The sequence below is a fragment of the Idiotropiscis lumnitzeri genome, chromosome 12 (genome assembly GCF_059441095.1).
Source record: "Idiotropiscis lumnitzeri isolate Australia: NSW breed Sydney's pygmy pipehorse chromosome 12, RoL_Ilum_1.0, whole genome shotgun sequence".
Classification (NCBI taxonomy): domain Eukaryota; kingdom Metazoa; phylum Chordata; class Actinopteri; order Syngnathiformes; family Syngnathidae; genus Idiotropiscis; species Idiotropiscis lumnitzeri.
Genome location: NC_142402.1, coordinates 3,988,360 through 4,006,293, shown reverse-complemented (window position 1 = coordinate 4,006,293; position 17,934 = coordinate 3,988,360). Strand labels below are relative to the sequence as shown.

General features: G+C 44.3%; 1 protein-coding gene across 8 annotated transcripts in view; it reads left to right on the top strand.

Moving 5' to 3' along the window:
- LOC148325568 (sickle tail protein homolog) overlaps nt 1-17,934 on the top strand; it is an 88,412-nt gene that overhangs the window by 25,005 nt on the left and 45,473 nt on the right. For 5 of the 8 annotated variants that reach the window (XM_088310365.1, XM_088310366.1, XM_088310363.1 and 2 more), the window contains exon 2: nt 5,050-5,327. In XM_088310365.1, coding sequence (XP_088166491.1) covers nt 5,050-5,327 — 278 coding nt within the window. Of the gene's footprint in view, nt 1-5,049; nt 5,328-11,213; nt 11,404-12,949; nt 13,083-17,934 lie in introns of those variants that run through there. The other 3 variants (XM_088310360.1, XM_088310362.1, XM_088310361.1) reach the window with 3 other exon arrangements.

Genomic DNA, 17,934 nt, shown 5'->3' with positions numbered 1-17,934 from the left:
TTCTTTCAGTCCTGTTTTGGGAGCTGTCAAAGCTTCGAGTTGCCCATGAAGCATGACATTTCCTGTCAAGAAAAACTTTGTTCTTGTCGCACCAGCTCTTGCGGACTACATACAGGCGTTTTACACTCCGGAAAGTTGTCGTAATTAAATTTAATTTATAGTAATCTGCATTCATAGATGATAATTCACACTACAATACAGTATACATTCTGGACAAACTATCAGCACATAATCCCATCACATGTGCAGGCAGATGCTGTTCTGTTGTTCTTCTGGTGTCTACTGTATATGTGTTTGTGTTTTTCTAATTTATATTACACCATACGGAAAGCACTTCACTACAGCTCCAGCTGTTGTGAACTGCGCTGCATAAATGAAGTTGTATTGTAAACTTGTACACCTCACAGTGCGAAAAAGGTTGACAATACCAACCATGTGTGCTACTCTTTTCAAAAAGACAAACAAAAAATACAAAAAAAAATTACAAAATACCAACAGTGCCATTAAGTCATATGAACAGGTTTGAAAAATGTCCCAGCTGCATTTGGAAAAGAGCCCTTCAAATATGTGTGCAATATGCCATCAAGCTGAAGACGGAGTACCATCAGACCTTTCTGGCGTGTGATGCACTGGAGGCAGCTGACATTGCACAGACATCTGGAACTGGCAGATTGACAGACCAGGATAGTGGTCTCATATTTTAAGAAGGGGGACCGGAGGGTGTGTTCCAACTATTGGGGGATCGCACTCTTCATCCTCCCTGAGAAGGTCTATTCAGGGGTGATGGAACGGAGGGTCCGTCAAGAAGTTGAATCTTAGATCCTGAAGGAGCAGTGTTGCTTTCATCCTTATCATGGAACGAAGGACCAGCTCGACACCCTCACCAGGGTACTCAAGTTTGGCCAGTCAGGCTGCATGTATTTTGTGGAATAGTAGAAGGCATTCCACCCTGTCCTTTGGGGAGGTCTGTGGGGGGTGCTTCGGGAGTATAGTGTCCCAAGCCCTCTGATACAGGCTGTTTGGTCCCTGTACGGCCAATGTCAGAGTTTGTTCCGCGGTACATCTGATTTTTTTTTTCAGTGATGGTTGGACTCTACCAAGCCTGTCCTTTGTCTTTGACGCTGTTCATAACCTCTTTAGACAGAATTTCTCGACACAGCCAAATAATGGGGGGGTCAATTTGATGGTCTCAGTTCTGTATCTCTGCTTTTTGCAGATGTTGCTTACTCTTGGCTTCATCAGGCCACAATGTTCCTCCACATTGATAGGAGTCAGATGATCCCCGGGGATGACCCAGGACACACTGGAGAGACTATGTGGTCATAGTTGTACTTCATGATGGTGTTTTTTTTAATTTTCAATCTTAATGAAGGTACATGCAATCTAATGCCTGTTTGGGGTGTTTTTTCATGTAATAGTAAAAATGACTCATACTTTAATGACAGACATAACGTTAAATGCAAGGCGGCACGGTGAATGACTGGTTGGCATGATGGCCTCACAGTACAGAGGTTGTGGGTTTGATTCCGGCCTTTCTGTGTGGAGTTTGCATGTTCTCCCAGTGTGCAGATGGTTCTTTGTCTTTGTGTGCCCTGAGATTGGCTGGCAATCATTTCAGGGTATACCCTGTCTAGTGCCTGAAGAATTAGAATTAGAAATCCCTTTATTGTCATTGTACTCAAGAGTGCAACGAGATTAGAGAGCTCCCCTCTCCAGTGCAATACAACAATAATACAGACAAATATATAAATTAGATAAATAAGAGAGTGCAATGGAAAATAATACTGAATAGGGTATATAAAAACACATCACGATGCTGTTCTGCAAGGTAAGGGTGGTCTCGTGTGTGTGTGTGAGAGTTCAGAATAGAGATGGCTCTCGGAAAGAAACTGTTTCTCAGTCTATTGGTCCTCGATTTGATGCATCTGTAGCGCCTGCCAGAGGGCATCAGGTCGAACAGGTGTGAGTTTGGGTGGGTATTGTCTTTGACGATGTTGAGAGCCCTTCTGAGGCACCGGGCGGTGTAGATGTCCGACAGTGAGGGGAGAGGGCAGCCAATAATCCTTTGCGCTGTTTTGACCGTCCTCTGGAGCCTCGCTCTTTCCGCCTCAGTGCAGCCGCTGTACCAGGTGGAGACACAGTACGTCAACAGGCTCTCGATGGACGAGTGGTAGAAGGCCAGCAGCAGCTTCCTGTCCAGGTTGTCTTTACCACTGCTGTGGTGTTGTGAGTCCAGGAAAGGTCATCGGAGATCTGAACTCTTGTTCCTCCTGAAGTCGACGACGATCTCCTTTGTTTTTGCAATGTTGAGTTGCAGTCTGTTGTCCTCGCACCAAGCCGTCAGCGTCTTTACCTCCTCTCTGTAGGCTGTCTCGTCACCTTCCGAGATCAGACCGACCACTGTCGTGTCGTCAGCAAACTTGACGATGGTGTTGTTACCGTGGGCCGGGCTGCAGTCGTAGGTGTAGAGGGCGTATAGGAGAGGGCTCAGCACGCATCCTTGAGGGGAACCGGTGCTTAGCGTGCGGGTGGAGGACGTGTAGGGGCCGAGCAACACAGTCTGGGGTCTGTTGGTCAGAAAGTCCTTAATCCAGATGCTTGTGAGGGCAGGGAGGCCGAGAATGTCTAGTTTGGCGACGAGGATGTCTGGGATGATCGTGTTGAATGCCAAGCTGTAGTCCACAAAGAGCATCCTTGCATAGCTCTGCTGTGGTTCCAGGTGGCCCAGCACAACATGCAGAGCAGTGTCGATGGCGTCCTCAGTGGATCTGTTAGCCCGGTATGCAAACTGGTAGGGGTCCAGAGTGGGAGGAAGGCAGTCCCTGATGTGCTGGAGAACCAGCCTCTCGAAGCACTTCATGATGACTGGTGTGAGAGCAACAGGACGGTAGTCAGTCAGGTGGACGGCGGGTGACTTTTTGGGGACAGGAATAATGGTGGAAGTTTTCAAGCAGGAGGGGATGACTGCTTGAGCCAGGGAGCGGTTCAAGATCCTGCAGAAAACATGTGACAGTTGGTGGGCACATGCTCTGAGGACCTTGCCTGGTATTCCGTCGGGTCCAGTAGCTTTCCTGGGGTTAACAGCCAGGAGCGCGCGCCTCACATCGTGTTCCTCTACGGTGAGTGGGGGGGAGTTGGAGCATGAATTGCAGGGGTGTGACGGTTGGGGCGAGTCAAAGCGAGCGAAGAAGCAGTTAAGCTCCTCTGCCAGCGATGCACTTGGGTCTACAGAGGTCGTGCTGCTGCCACGGAAGTTGGTGATGCTCCGTAGACCCTGCCACACCTCCCGTGGTCTGTTGCTGGCAAGGTGGGCCTCCAGCCTCCCCTTGTAGATTGCCTTGGCTAGCTTGATGCCTTTGCTCAGGTCAGCACGAGCCACCCTGTACTGGGCTTTGTCGCCCGACCTGAAGGCAGCGTCACGGGCCTTGAGGAGAGAGCGGACCCTGCTGGACATCCAGAGCTTCGCATTTGGGAAGTTTCACACAGTTTCCATGCAGAACTTGATGTAGTCCAGTACAGTGCGCGTAGACATCAAGGTCCTGATGATCAAAGAGGTCCCAGTTGGTGTCTTGAAAGCAGTCCTGTAACTCATTCATGGCGTCATCACGCCAGGTTTTCACAGTGTTTGTGGTGGGCCTGAATCTGCGCCTGAGAGGGGTGTACGCAGGTGCGAGCTGCAAGGACAGGTGGTCTGACTGGCCGAGGGGGGCGAGTGGGAGGGCCCTGTATGCGTGCTTGATGTTCGAGTACACATGGTTGAGAATGTTGTCTCCCCTCGTTGGGCACTTGACATGCTGGTGAAACTCTGGGAGTCCAGTCTTTAAATTGGCCTTATTAAAGTCTCCCGCTACAATGTGAACGCCATCAGGGTGGGCCCGCTGATGTTTATTGATGACGCACGCGAGCAGCGAGAGCGCCGTGCTAATGCTAGCGTCGGGAGGGATGTAAAGAGCTGTGACGATCACTACCGTTAGCTCCCTCGGGAGAAAATAAGGCCGGCATTTAACGGACATGAACTCGATGTCGGGGAAGAGTGCTTCTCGACGATCGTGCTATCGCCGCACCAGTTCTCATGCACGTAAACACAGAGCTCCCCGCCCCTTCTCTTACCGGTGGCCCTCGTCCGATCCGCGCGATGTAGCGAGCGCCCAGTCAGCTGGATGCTAGCGTCAGGGACGTCGGCGTGCAGCCAGGATTCCGTGACAACGATCACACTGCTGTCTCGCACATAGCGGTTTCCCAGGATTTGTAATCCCAGCTCGACGATTTCGTGGACCACGGATCTGGCGTTGGTGAGGTAGAGACTCGGCAGTGGTTGCCTGTGGGGCCGCCGTCGCAGCCGTAGCAAGACACCGGACCTGCAGCCCCGCTTCTGCTTCCTCTCTCTGCGTCGCCTGCGCCGCCTCCCGGTCCCGATGACACGCCACGGTGAGCCGGGTGGCCTCGCCAGTTCGTCCGGAATTTTGCGATCATAGCAAAATTCCTCTGTGATGGTTATTTCGCATCGATATCCGATGTCCTGGCGGGTATATCGATGCTGTGCCTCAGTTGGTGCCAATAAGAGCAAGCAAACACTAATAAAAAGCAATAAGGAGCACTGGGAGGGAGAGCTGTTAGCCGCTGCGTCCATGCGCGCCGCCATCTTGGCTCCAGCACCCCCGTGACCTTGAGAGGACACGCGGCTTAGGTAATGGATGGGTGGATAAAGTTAAATACAGAAAAGATTTCTATGGCACAAGATTGTTGGTACATCTACAAAAAAATGGCCACTGAGCTACCCATTTATCATATATGTGATGCATCTCCAAATGTCCATGTCAATGGAATTATAATTTTACTTTTCGTTATGTATATATTACAAATCCATTAGTTATATCGCACATAGTTATTAAATTAGTTGCACCCTGAGACATCCAGCAAAAATGTTAATTGTGATTTAGTTTACCCTCTCGCACAATCATTATAACATTTCATCTCTTTTGTCCTTTTCATTTTTTTTGTATTCTCATTGTTCTTGTCTCATCCTGCCATCAACCCTATTCATCAAAGGGCATGCACCATCAACTACCCAATCCTCTTCCACTGTAGACAGAAAAACTGAGTACCAACTCCTGAAGAAACATCATACGAACAACAACCTTCTGTGCAACCCGGATGGAACACCACACTCTCCTTGCACCATACCCCGAAGCCATGCTGCCAACAGTAGAGACTGTGACCTGGAGAGCCTGTTAATGCAGCACTCTGAAGTTGAGAGAAAGAAGGAAGTCTTCCTGGATCACCTGAGACAGAAGTATCCACAACATGCTGCCATCATGAAAGACCAGGTAAGGTCTTGATTAATTATCTATTATCTAAGAATTAAGTCTAAATTTGTGATGTATGTGCCCTGATAAAAAAATAGTCGCTATTATTGTATGTTGTTTTTGAGCCATGACTTTACTCTGAAGTACGAAAAATAATAAAAACTGGACCTGGACAACGTCTAAACACATTAAGATAGGCTTTCTTGAAGTTTGACTACTAATATATAAAGTCTCTATTTGCTCCTCCTGCTGAGTCCTAATCAGTGTTGCCACGCCGCAAATAAGCTGGTGTTGATTCAGCACCAAGGTTGTTGACTTAACACTATATGTCTATAATCATCCACACTACCTGGTGTTAAAGTAACATTTACAAAAGAATGAAATGTTCACCACCCACTAGTATGTTTATAGCAACAAAATGTAATGTTGAAAGTGCAGTAATTGTCATGACCCGTGTCGGTCATGACAGGTGGTTTTGTTATTATTTGTCACCTTCCTGCCATTGTAGGCCGATTGAACACTCTAAATTGCCCCTAGGTATGAGTGTGAGCGCCGATGGTTGTTGGTCTTTGTGTGCCCTGCAATTGGCTGGCAACCAATTCAGGGTGTCCCCCGCCTACTGCCCAAAGATAGCTGGGATAGGCTCCAGCACCCCCGCGACCCTAGTGAGGAGAAGCGGTATAGATGATGGATGGATGGACCTTCCTGCCATGTCTTCGTTTTGTTTACTTTGTCAGCTGAGTGGGGCGTTTTCCCCTCAGCACTCCGTCCCCACCAGCCACGCACCTGTTCCCCGTTAGCCTCGCACACCTGACTCCCATCTGCTCCCATAATTACGGACTATTTAACCACCCCATGCCGACAGCTCAGCGTCGGTGCATTGCCTTCCTTTCCCGACATCGCTGCCCTCGCTTTAGCGATTCTGCACGCCTCTAATATCCTTGCCTCGTTCATGCCCCCAGCTCTTGTCACCTGTCCCTGTCCCGTTTCATATCCCCACTTAGTTTGTTCCCGTCTTGTTTTGTTCTTTGACCGTGGTTCAGTTAAGTCACGTTTGGTTTGCCTCTGTTATTTTGCACCCTGCTACGTTGGTTATCCTTGTTTTGATTCCCTTAATAAATTCCCTTTAAGTTACCCATTTCCCTGCTTCCTCGCCTTTTGGATCCACCTCCAACTCGCGCCCCGGCGGATCGTGACAGTAATGACACTTCTAAATGTTACAAAACAAACATTACAAGGTGTTAATTAAAAAAGACAGTTCATAGAGAACAATAGGGCACAATGTATGTAGTGCATGTCCTTAAATAATTTTCAAGTCAAAACTGTCCACCGTGGTGGCAATAATAAAATCACTTCTGACACATCAATAACGTGAACAAATCCTCCTGAATTTTAAATGTTTTGCACTATGGATATTATGAAGAATCATTTTCCAACATTTTTTCTTGCAGAAAAATATTAATGCATTCTTATTTATTTAAGTTATTTAGTGTTAGATACTTTTCTTTCCCCCAGATATTTTTTTTTTCTTGTGAAGAGCAAAAACTTACTTTGCTGACAGTTTCAGCTGTCATTTCACCCTTTGTCAGAGCTGTCACACTTGTGTGTGCCATGTCTAAAAAAACAACTGAACGGGTTTTGGAACCTTCAAGACACGATCAAAACTACGTTACATCCCCCCGCTGCCGCTGAAGGATGGTGTCCCAGGTGTGCAGGTTCTTGAGGGTCCCTGTTGATGGTCCTGTCTCCAAGTATTCTTATTTCCATGACCTCCATAACCCATCTTTAGAATTTATTTGTTTCTGATGTGTTTCCCAATGTATGTTTATGACCGGATTTGCATGGAATTTTGTTGCATTTGTTTTCCGGTGTTATCCGGTCTTGTGGGAGCACCCTTTGTTGTCTGAGTTTTTGGTGTGGTGTATTTAGGTGCACACTCATGAGCCTGTGTATGGGTTCCCTTAATATTCTGACATATGTAGTTGGTTGTTCTTAGCTTTCCTTTTGTTAATTTTTCCTGGCGAGTTTATGTTCCCTTTGTTGATGGCCCATTTGGGGTATTGGCAGCGGGTGAGAACATGTTGTATGAAAAGCCTTATTTTGAAGGTCCCCCAACCCGATCAGCTGTTTTTTAGACACGTCGCACGGAAGTAATAGCTGAAACTGTCAGCCAGGTAAGTGTTTTTGCTCTTCACTGAGAAAAAAGTATTTTTGTCTGGAATGAAAGAAAAATTTCAAACCTACTTCAAAGAAGACAAGATGAACGCTATGACGCTATTATTTAGTGTACGTTACGCCATTAGATACTGCTTTCCTATTGGATGGCGATGCACATTTAAGGTTGCATCTGATTGTTCAAAGTTAGATTAAAGCATACAATGCCATATGAATTTATTACACAACACTGTACACTGTGTGCCATTATCACAATGTCAATATATTGTACAGCCCTAATTTAAATTATATCTCCTCTGTGTGAGTAGTAAATATCACAAAATAAACATTACTGTGTTCCCTTGCGACTTTGCTCTCGAACAACCATCCGTGCTCACACTCATACCTAGGGGCAATTTAGAGTGTTCAATCGACCTGCCATGTTTTTGAAAAGTGGGAGGAAACCGGAGTACTCGGAGGAAACCCACGAAGCACGGGGAGAACATGCAAACTCCACACAGGAAGTCCGGAGCCGGGATCGAACCCACGACCGCTGCTGTCTCTCACTGTGAGGCCATCGTGCTAACCAGTCGGACCACCGTGCCGCCCACACATATATGTATATATATATATATATACATATATATATATATACATACATACATATACATATATATATATATAGATATATATATAGATATATAGATATATATAGGGTGACCCCAAAAAAACACACTTTGTGTGCTATATCCTTTACTTATTCACCGATTGCCCTAATTTTAAAGGACATGGCAGAATCAACGACCGTGAGTACACCAAGACAAATTTTACTACAAGACAGGCTTGTTTAAGTGTTAGTTCGAATGTGAAAAGGCTCCATCCAAAAGCAGAATTCAGAACTGGGTGGACCACTTCGAGAAGTATGGGACTGTGGAGAACCTCAACGCTGCCAGTGAGAACTGTCCAAGCTGCTTGGGACGTCCCAAGAAGCGAACAGCCGAGCTGTTTGAAAGCGTGAGAGAGTCTCTCCAGCAGAGTCCAAAACGCTCTCCGCGTAAGCGAAGTCAGTCCCTCGTTATGTCCCATGAGACTTGCAGGAGCGTGCTGGTGAACGATATCAGGGCTTACCCATACAGAATACAGACGCTGCAGACCCTTACAGCCACAGACAAGAACCAGAGGGCTATGGCTGTCAGGGTGCGCCAGACGGCGAGAAGGAGGTGGATCCAAAAGGCGAGGAAGCAGGGAATGGTGTAACGTAAAGGGAATTTATTAAATTACTCAGACGAGGACAAACAACGTGGCGTGGACAAACAAACGTGGCAGGGTGCAAAATAACAATGACAAACTAAACGTGACCAAACTGAACAAAAATGATCAGCAAAGCGGACCGTGACAAACACTAGGGATAAACTTAACGAGGCTATGAGACGGGATCGTAAACGAGAACATGAGCTGGGGACATGAACGGGAGCGAGAGTAGCAGTGGAATGAAGGATCGCAAACAGCGAGGGCAGTGATGTCCGCAAATGGGGCAATGCACCGACGCTGAGCTGTCGGCACGGGGTGGTTAAGTAGTCCATTGATGAGGGGAGCAGATGGGAGTCAGGTGTGCGGGGCTAACGGGGAACAGGTGCGTTGCTGGTGGGGACGGAGTGCTGAGGGGAAACGCCCCTACTCAGCTGACAGGGGTAAACAAAACCAAGGACAAGGCATGGGACGTGAAAAATGACAACAAAGCCCTGCCATGACCGACACGGATCATGACAATGGCAGTCAAGATGCTCGAGAAGATCGAGGCGATACCAAGTTTCCTTAACCTCCTTTGGAACTCAGATGAAGCCCACTTCCATCTTGATGGAAAGGCGAACTCCAAGACAAATGTCTTCTGGGGGTCCTCCAGACCCAATGAAGAAGCCACCGAGCCCCTGCTTTCTCCCAAGTGCACGGTGTGGGCTGCAATCTCGGCCAGAGGCATCATTGGACCAATCTTCATCGAAGAATCTGGCGCAGCAGTGACAGTCACCAAGGAGCAGTATGTGGAGGTCCTCAAAGCCTTCAAGAATGAGCTCCAGATCATCTACCCGTCGCTCATGAGCAAGTTCTGGTTCCAGCAAGACGGAGCAAGTTCTCACACCTAAAACCTGTCCCGAGATTGGCTGAAAGAGAACTTCGGAAACCGAGTGATCAGTCTCAAGACTGATTTTGAGTAAGCACCTCATAGCCCAGATCTAAGCCCACCTGATTTTTTTCTTTGGGGCTATCTTAAGGACAGAGTCTACACAGGGAAACCCAGAACCACCACAGAACTCAAGAAAGCCATCAGGGAGGAGATGAGAGCCATTACAAATTCAGTCTGTTAGAACGTCATGTGCTGCACCTCAATGAATGCACGGAGCTTGATGGAGGCCATCTAGAACATATGCTGTAGAACGGAGAAAAAACATCCAAAGACCCCAGTGTTTTGATGTGATGTTTTGATAAACTAGTTATGACCAAAGTTTTCATTCGGACAAAACACACTAAGAAATTATTATAATTAGAGTTGGGGCCCATTTTTTTGGAGGGTGGGGGTCACCCTATATCTATATATATATATATACCTATATATATATATATATCTATATATATATATATATATATATATATATAAATATATATACAGTAATCCCTCATTTATCACGGGGGATACATTCCAAAAATAACCGGCGATAGGTGAGATCCACGAAGTCGTCCGCTTTATTTTTATTTTATTATTTTACAATGCATCTGATATGATGCATTGTTGTGGTTTGTTTATACGTGTAAATGGGAAGTTGTGGTCCTGCATTGCCACCTTGTGGCATTGCTGCGTTCGTTTTAAGGGTGTTATTTCTTCTTCTATCTTTTTTTTTGTTATTCAACTTCCGGGTTGCTTCACTTTGAGACGTGTGCACATATGTTGACAGAGCCTTCTATACTAACACACACTAGGTATAGAGCACTAATTCGATTGTTTTGGGAAAGAATTGACATTGTGATTTTTTGTTATTTTACATTGTCCGTAGCTCAGAATCTCGATGTGTATCCTAAGTTAATGCAAAATAGCTGACTGTCGGAACTGTTAACTAGCGCCCTTGGAGAGCGGAATGAGGTACAGTAGTGTATAAAATGTTAAATATATTAATGTAAATGTAAATTATTTGTTGGATGGCAAATTGAAATGGTGTCATTTGATTCATTCATGTTTCTTCATTCCTTTGTATTGAGTTGATAGGAGCTGCAAGAGCCAGTTCTTATTGTGCTATATTTTATTTTATGTTAGGAATTTACAAAGATTCATGTTTAGTGCTTATAAGTAAACTATGGGATTTAGAATTTAGAATTTACTGTGTTGTAAATAATGATGAATTCTGATTCGTGATTGACTGCACACGTGCGCGTGGCGAGATCTCCCCAGTGCATACAGAGAAAGATTAGACGATGTGCTTGTCGTGTTCTGCAGTGGAACAAAATAAACGTGGGACAACTGCTAGCTTGTCGGTGGCTTTTACTTGTCTCTGCTACACATCACATACAAAGCAACAGCGCTTGCGCAATATATCCTGTCCATTACGAAACCAAAGATCAGTTGTAGACAAGATGAACCAGTCCCATCTACAGCACTGTCGTTCACAAAACAATACAATACACCACAGTGCTGGTAGTTGTGGAAGCGAAACAGCTTTTGACCGTTCCCGTAGCGTTCTCATAGTTCAAGCAAATGTTATCCATTCGTTGTGCTGAATGACATTGCTCACTGTACTGGGTTGTGAAACTTTTAATACAAGAAGACAAAAGAGTTCCTTTGGGTCTGAGTGAGTACTTGAATGAAAGTGAAAGCTGTGGATAAAATGATGTGCCCTACGGATGCGTCAGAACGACCTTCGACTGCCCGCACTGATTAACGAAGCTCACGAGAAAGGTGAATTTCTTTCGTTACAGGAGCGTTGTGTATACATGATTGATGTGTGAATTATTTGTGAAACTACTATTACAATTTGTGTTTTTCTGTTGTTCTGTAGTTTTCACGGTGCAGAATGCTGAACATGCTGGTTCAGAGACAAAAGATTATCGACACCCGTTTGAAACTCTCTGCGTCCTTATTCGAAATCCAAGGGGCCGCTACACAGAGCACAATACCACTGTAAAAAAAAATCCGCGAAGCAGCGATAGGAGAAGCGCGATATAGCGAGGGATACACTTCTGTTCAGAACCATCTTAACAGTTCCTGTGGCATCCTCAGCAGCCTGAGGAAGTATGTTCTTTGCCGGGCCTTTTTCAGGATGGAGTTGAAGTTGGCCTCCCATTTTAGGTCTGAGAGACTGTAATTCCCGAAAATTTGAAGGTCTCGACAGTTGACAAAGGGCAGTTGGACAACGTGAGGGGCCGCTGTTGTAAAGGATGTTTTCTGAAGTCCAGGATCATCTCTACAGTCTTGAGCGCAGCTCCAGGTTGTGTTGGCTGCAGCAGTGCGGCTGCTGCTCCACTTCCTTTTGGTACGCAGACTGGTCACCGACTTTGCTGAGGCCGATGACTGTGCTGTCGTCTGCAAACTTCAGGAGTTTGACAGCCAGGTGTGTTGAGGTGGAGTCGTTCATGTAGAAGGAGAAGAGCATCGGAGAGAGCATGCATGCATGCTTGAGGGACCCCAGTGTTGGTGGTGCATGTTATTGAGGTTGAAGAACTGAGTGAAGACCGGACAGAGCCAGCTGATGAGGGCAAATTTTAAGGCAGGGGGTCAACACCCCATCCAGCCGTGCAGCCGTCTTGATTTTCTGCTGCTTGAACAGCCGTCTCACATCCTGTTTGTGGATATTCAGGGCTGGGAAAGGAGTCTGGGGTGAGAATGTGGTGTTTCTGTTGGTTTTGGCGGTGGCTGGGTGTAGTTTTGTTTTGTTTTTTTTCCAAATCTGCAGTAGAACATACTGAGATCGTCAACTAGGGTCTTATTGTTCACTGCTTGATGGAATGGTTGCCTGTAGTTAGTTACTGATTTAAGGCCATTCCACAAGATTTATCCCCTGGGATGATAAGCAGATGTGTACTGGAGGCTCCGCCCATCCACCAGGCCCAAGGACTGGAAAAAAACAACAGTTAGTCACTGAACATGACACTGTCAATGATAGACTGCAGAGTTTTCAGATTTATGAACAGAAAATTAGTAATTGCAACAATTATTTTTCAAATTTACGGGAAATTTGAATTAAGCGTACTCGTGTGAGTTTCTGTGTGTATTCCTCTGTGTGCGTGTGTGTTGGTGCTGCGTGCGTAAGTGCGTTTGCACGAGTGTCGCGTGTGCCGCTGCTCCAATCTGAAGATTTCTCAATGACTCGTTTCTGAGTCTTGTCATGCCATAACATGAAATATGACAGTTGCGCTGCTAGTCAAACTGGAAAAGCCAGCATTATTTAACCAAGGGGAGGTTTGTTGTCACAGAGAAGAGGTGGGGTTTGTCAATGCATCGAATGCGGACACAAAACCTACGCATACATACCGCTGTTTAGAATACAGCGCGCTGGAACCCAAGATAATAATTCTTTTAACTCATACTAGTGTTACCTGACGACTAACAATTGGAAGTGACGTCACATCACGCATTTGGTAAGCTGTTGGAACAAGATATGATTTTCTGCTCTCTTCCATAGATTTTTAACGAACATCCTTAATTTTTTTTCTTTAACCAATCATGGCACAGAAACCTGTGTCATGATTGGTTAATAATAATATTTAAATTGAATGAACAAACATGTTTGATTTATTTTTCCCCAAATGTAAATATGGCTTAAGCATTATGTCTTGCTGTAATAATTTGCAGTATTTGAAGAAGTCATGGATAGCTGTTTTACTCTTGGGGGATTTTGTGAATTTTCACCATGTATGTGTGTGTTGGCTTCTTCCCACATTTCCGATGCTTGTTTCTTAGCTTAATTTAGTTCTATGAATTGCACAGGTTTTTTTTTTATCCCCTGCAAATGACTGTTAACCAATCCAGGGTGTCCCGTTTCTGTACCCAAAGTGAGCTGGAAATGGCAACAGCTCACCTGTGTCATACTTAAACACGCCGTACGGCCAAATCCACAAAATGTCGCACACACAACAAATATCCAGATTTACGAAACACATTCCTTTTGCACTTCTCTATCAATGCGGAATTGATTGCACTTGTTGGAGTTCCAGGCTCCGCTCTCTCCATGCCTCCATATACTGTCAATATACAAATTAGTGTACTGTAAAAGGACCTGCAGGTGGGAATTCCTCACTCTAAATGATCAGATAATCATGTTGTCAAACATTGAGTCACATATCAATAAGGAGGAACTTCACAATGCTGGTAAAGAAAGTCAAAGCATTACTAAAATTTTTTTGTATTCATTTTTTTGGGCATGCTTGTCAACAACAAACAAGAAAAGAGAGTGTCAGAGTGTGTAAGCCTCATGCACACGCTTCTATTCACTTCTATACACATCATCTGTGAATTTATGCAATCCTTTAAAACCGCTCATCCAATTTCAAACACCTTCTTGTGTTAATTGTTCATCTCAATATTTCTTATGTAAATGTCACTCTGAGAAATAACTTGTTTCACATTATTAATAGTTTCCCAGTAATGCTATTGCACATAGCTAATTAAAATATTGTCTAATTATAATATACAATAGCTCTCTTGGGGCGGCACAGTGGCCGACTGCGTATTGGCCTCCCAGAGTAGAGGTTCAGGGTTTGATTCCGGGCTCCGACCTTCCTGTGTGGAGTTTGCTTGTTCTCCCTGGGCCTGCGCGGGTTTTCTGTGGGTGCTCTGTTTTTTTCCCACATTCCCAAAAAGAACATGCAGGGTAGGTAATTTGAACATTTGAAATTTTCCCTATGTGAGATTGAAAGACTGTTTTTGTAGTTTTGGCAATTTTTGTGTGCCCTGCAATTGGCTGGCAACCAATTCAGAGTGTATCCTGCCTACTGCCTGAAGACAGTAGGCACTAGCCCGACCGTGACAGTCTTGAAGATAAGCGGTTCGGAGAATGGATGGATAGATGAATAAGCTCTCTTGACACAAAGCACACAGAAGGTGCAGTTTTATTCAGGTGTATGTTGTGGAGATCAGTTTTGAGTCATTAACAAAAATAGTTTGGTCAAAAATATCCATTTTTACTTTTTTAAAAAAAGAAATTTAAATACCCTCCTTGCAGTCTTTTTTTTTTCCATTTTCCTGCAGCCCAAAGGTTAAAATCGTAGTCGAAGTTTATGAGAATTAGTAGACATTAGTAGACGTGCGCCGTAAATAAGAACGCTAGTGCTTGTATTTGACTGATAATAGCTAGCTGCCTAAAACTGCCCCGTAGTTCCTTGCCTCCAAGGTCACTTCATCAATTATTTATATATGAATGGACAGAGCAATCAACAGAAGTTGAAATACACCTTAATGTGACCCCAGCATGATATCAAACAGAAAACAGACGTATGGATGGTCAATCAAAATTTTCAATCAAATTTTCCAAAAATATTAAAATATATCTGACCCCTGACTGGAAAAGTACTGCAAAATCATGTCAATAACATGGATTTGTAATCATATAAAATGATCTGAAATTGTCCCACCATATTATACATGGATTCATAAAAATTTGAGAAAAAAATGAATATTTATATATATTATATATATTTTAAAATTATATAGAGCCCTGCGATTGGCTGGACAACAGTTCAGGGCTTACCCCACCTACTGCCCGAAAGCTGGGATAGGCTCCATCACCCCCCGCGACCCTCGTGAGGAGAAGTGGTAGATAATGGAAGATGATCGATAATACTGGTAGCGAGATGTAAAGAAAAAAATATGTTAAGGATGCTAAAAATAACAGTCAATTATGCTGACATTGAATTATACAGTGCCTTTTGCCATCATTTAGCGTCAGTTCCAGCATTAGAGGCTTCAGTGTTTGCAGTACCATCGTTAGCAGCTACCGGCTAAGCACGCAAGACTGTGAGAGACGTCAGATTATTTTTCGAAGGAAGTTTAAAAGAACAAAAATGACTTGCTAAAATCCTGACACATCCATTATCTGTCCTGTTTCTCACAAGGGTTGTGGGGGGTGCTGGATCCTATCCCACCTATCTTCGGGTAGTAGGCGTGGAACACCATGAACTGGTTGCCAGCCAATCGCAGGGCACACAAAGAAATAGGAACCAGACACACTCACAGTCAGTGGGAGGAAATGGGAGTACCAGGAGAAAACCCACACAGACACAGGGAGAACATGCAAATTCCACACAGGAAGTCTGGAGCCCGAGTCGAACCCTGCTCCTCTGTACTGTGAGGCGGATGTGATAGCCAGTTTCCACCACCGTGCAGCCTATTCAATGTTTTTGTTTTACAAAGGGGATAAAAATACACACATTCTCTTTATGCTAAATGTCTGAGGTTGTTTTTGTCTTTTCATACATGTCCATACAGTATTTTTTTATTTTTGATGCAACATTGTGAAAGACGGCAATCGTTACAACAGAGAGCCTTCTATATGGAAATTATCTTTCATGTGAAAATCTAAAAATAATGATAATAATTTGAACATTTTCAAATGTTAGCAGTAAACAATAAGCCTTTTTGATATCCCCCGAATGAACTATGAATCATTTAAAAAATATATACATCAATATCTCTCAAACTAGATCAATTAAAAAAAAACATTCATTTTCAAACAACAAAGGATGAGAATTAAATAAATTGACATCCATCAGTCTGGAAAGGGTTACGCCGTTCTTAAAGCTATAGGACTTTAGTTAATCATGGTGAAAGACATTTTTGTTTTTTAGTTTTTCTTTGCCCTCCTGGGGGTTAAGATCAAGGGATGTCATTAGTTATTTGTCAACTGTGCACATGTGAAGCCCTTTGAGACTTTCTTGTGATTAAGGCCTATATAGATAAATTTGACTTCTCTAGACTGACTATTATACACAAATTGAGAAATCATGTAACAGTGGTGAACCTTCCCTGGAGTGGCCAGTCTACAGAAATTACCCCAATAGCAAAGCGACAACTCATCCAGGAGCCATTCTGTCAAAGGTTCTGTACTTCCTTTCGTTGTCATGGAGCTGGCTGCTGAATAAGGCCATGAATTGGCAGGCCGCAACTATTGCGCCCTCTGCAAGGTCTGATGCTTCGGTTGTGAGGGCGACCGAAGCAGTGGCACTAGCAGAGCCGCATTGGCCAAAGCAGCCTTGGGAGAGTTGAAAGCTCGGTCCATCCCTAGGGGTCCGTCTACTTCCTGCTTGGGCCCTTTAACCGCTGGTCCTTATACAAGGGCCACATGATGTTAGCTGCATGGTGAATGAACATGTTATAAATGTTCACCATGCCCAAGAACTTCTGCAGCGACGTCATTGTGGAGTGGCGTGGAAAACTGCTTCCATAGTGGCGGGAAGGGGTGTGTGACATGGTGGCCAAGGAATGTAGTTACTGACAACCCAAACTAGCGCATGGCTGGATCGATGATGAGGCCATGCTCGCTGGAGCTGATCTGATTCAATGGATTAGTGATGATTAGGTTTTTTTCTTCTGACCTGGGCGAGTTTGAAGATAGCTACCCCTTTGCTCAATGGTTGTTTTCATGCAAAGTTAAACTTTTATCAGCACAATAAAGCGGGGTAGGCGTGTAAATAGTGGCTCGTTGATATAACACGGGATTGCGTCCTGAAAACAGATGAATCCCAGAGGGGCTCTAAAAAGAAGGTAAAGCCATTTGTACAGATTTGCTATTAGACTGAAATAAATATCCAATTTTAATGAAGTGATGATTGTGGTTTTAGAAATTTTGTGGAACTGTGAAATTTCTCATGACATATTTTTTCGGTAAACTTGTATCTGACACAGCCCTTCCCTCAAATTTTTGTCTGTGAGAATATATTTGCCCGATGTCAGCAGTTATGAGTACCAAGACAACTCATTTTATCCGACAAATTAAACATGGCACCCTGGTCTCCAAGCCCAAACGCAATCACAATTGTTTGAGTAATCATAAGTGACAGCTGTCTTGCATTTGATTGAAAAATGTCTTGGCAGGTATTTCAATTATAGCATCACATTTTTTGGTCAGATGCAGAAATGTAATGCATATTTTACATTTGTTGTATAGCACGTACTGGAGAATGGAATGTTACCTTTCGGTGTAACCTAAATCAGCTGTTTTCACGGTGAGAGGTGAGCCTTCAAGGTGCTCCAGATTGAAGACACAACACAATTTAGCTGTTTGGGAAATATCTGCTGTGTTACGATATGGATTTTTAAAGTAAGCATGCATACACACACACTGGGCCAGTTCTTCTGATTGGAGGTTGGCCAGAATTTACCCTCCCTGCTGACATAAATTGACAAGGCAGTACTGTCATTTGTTAGGCTTTTTAAAACATAGAAACAATTAATCTATACAGATCTAGCATTTTCGCACTGTGATTGAATACATTT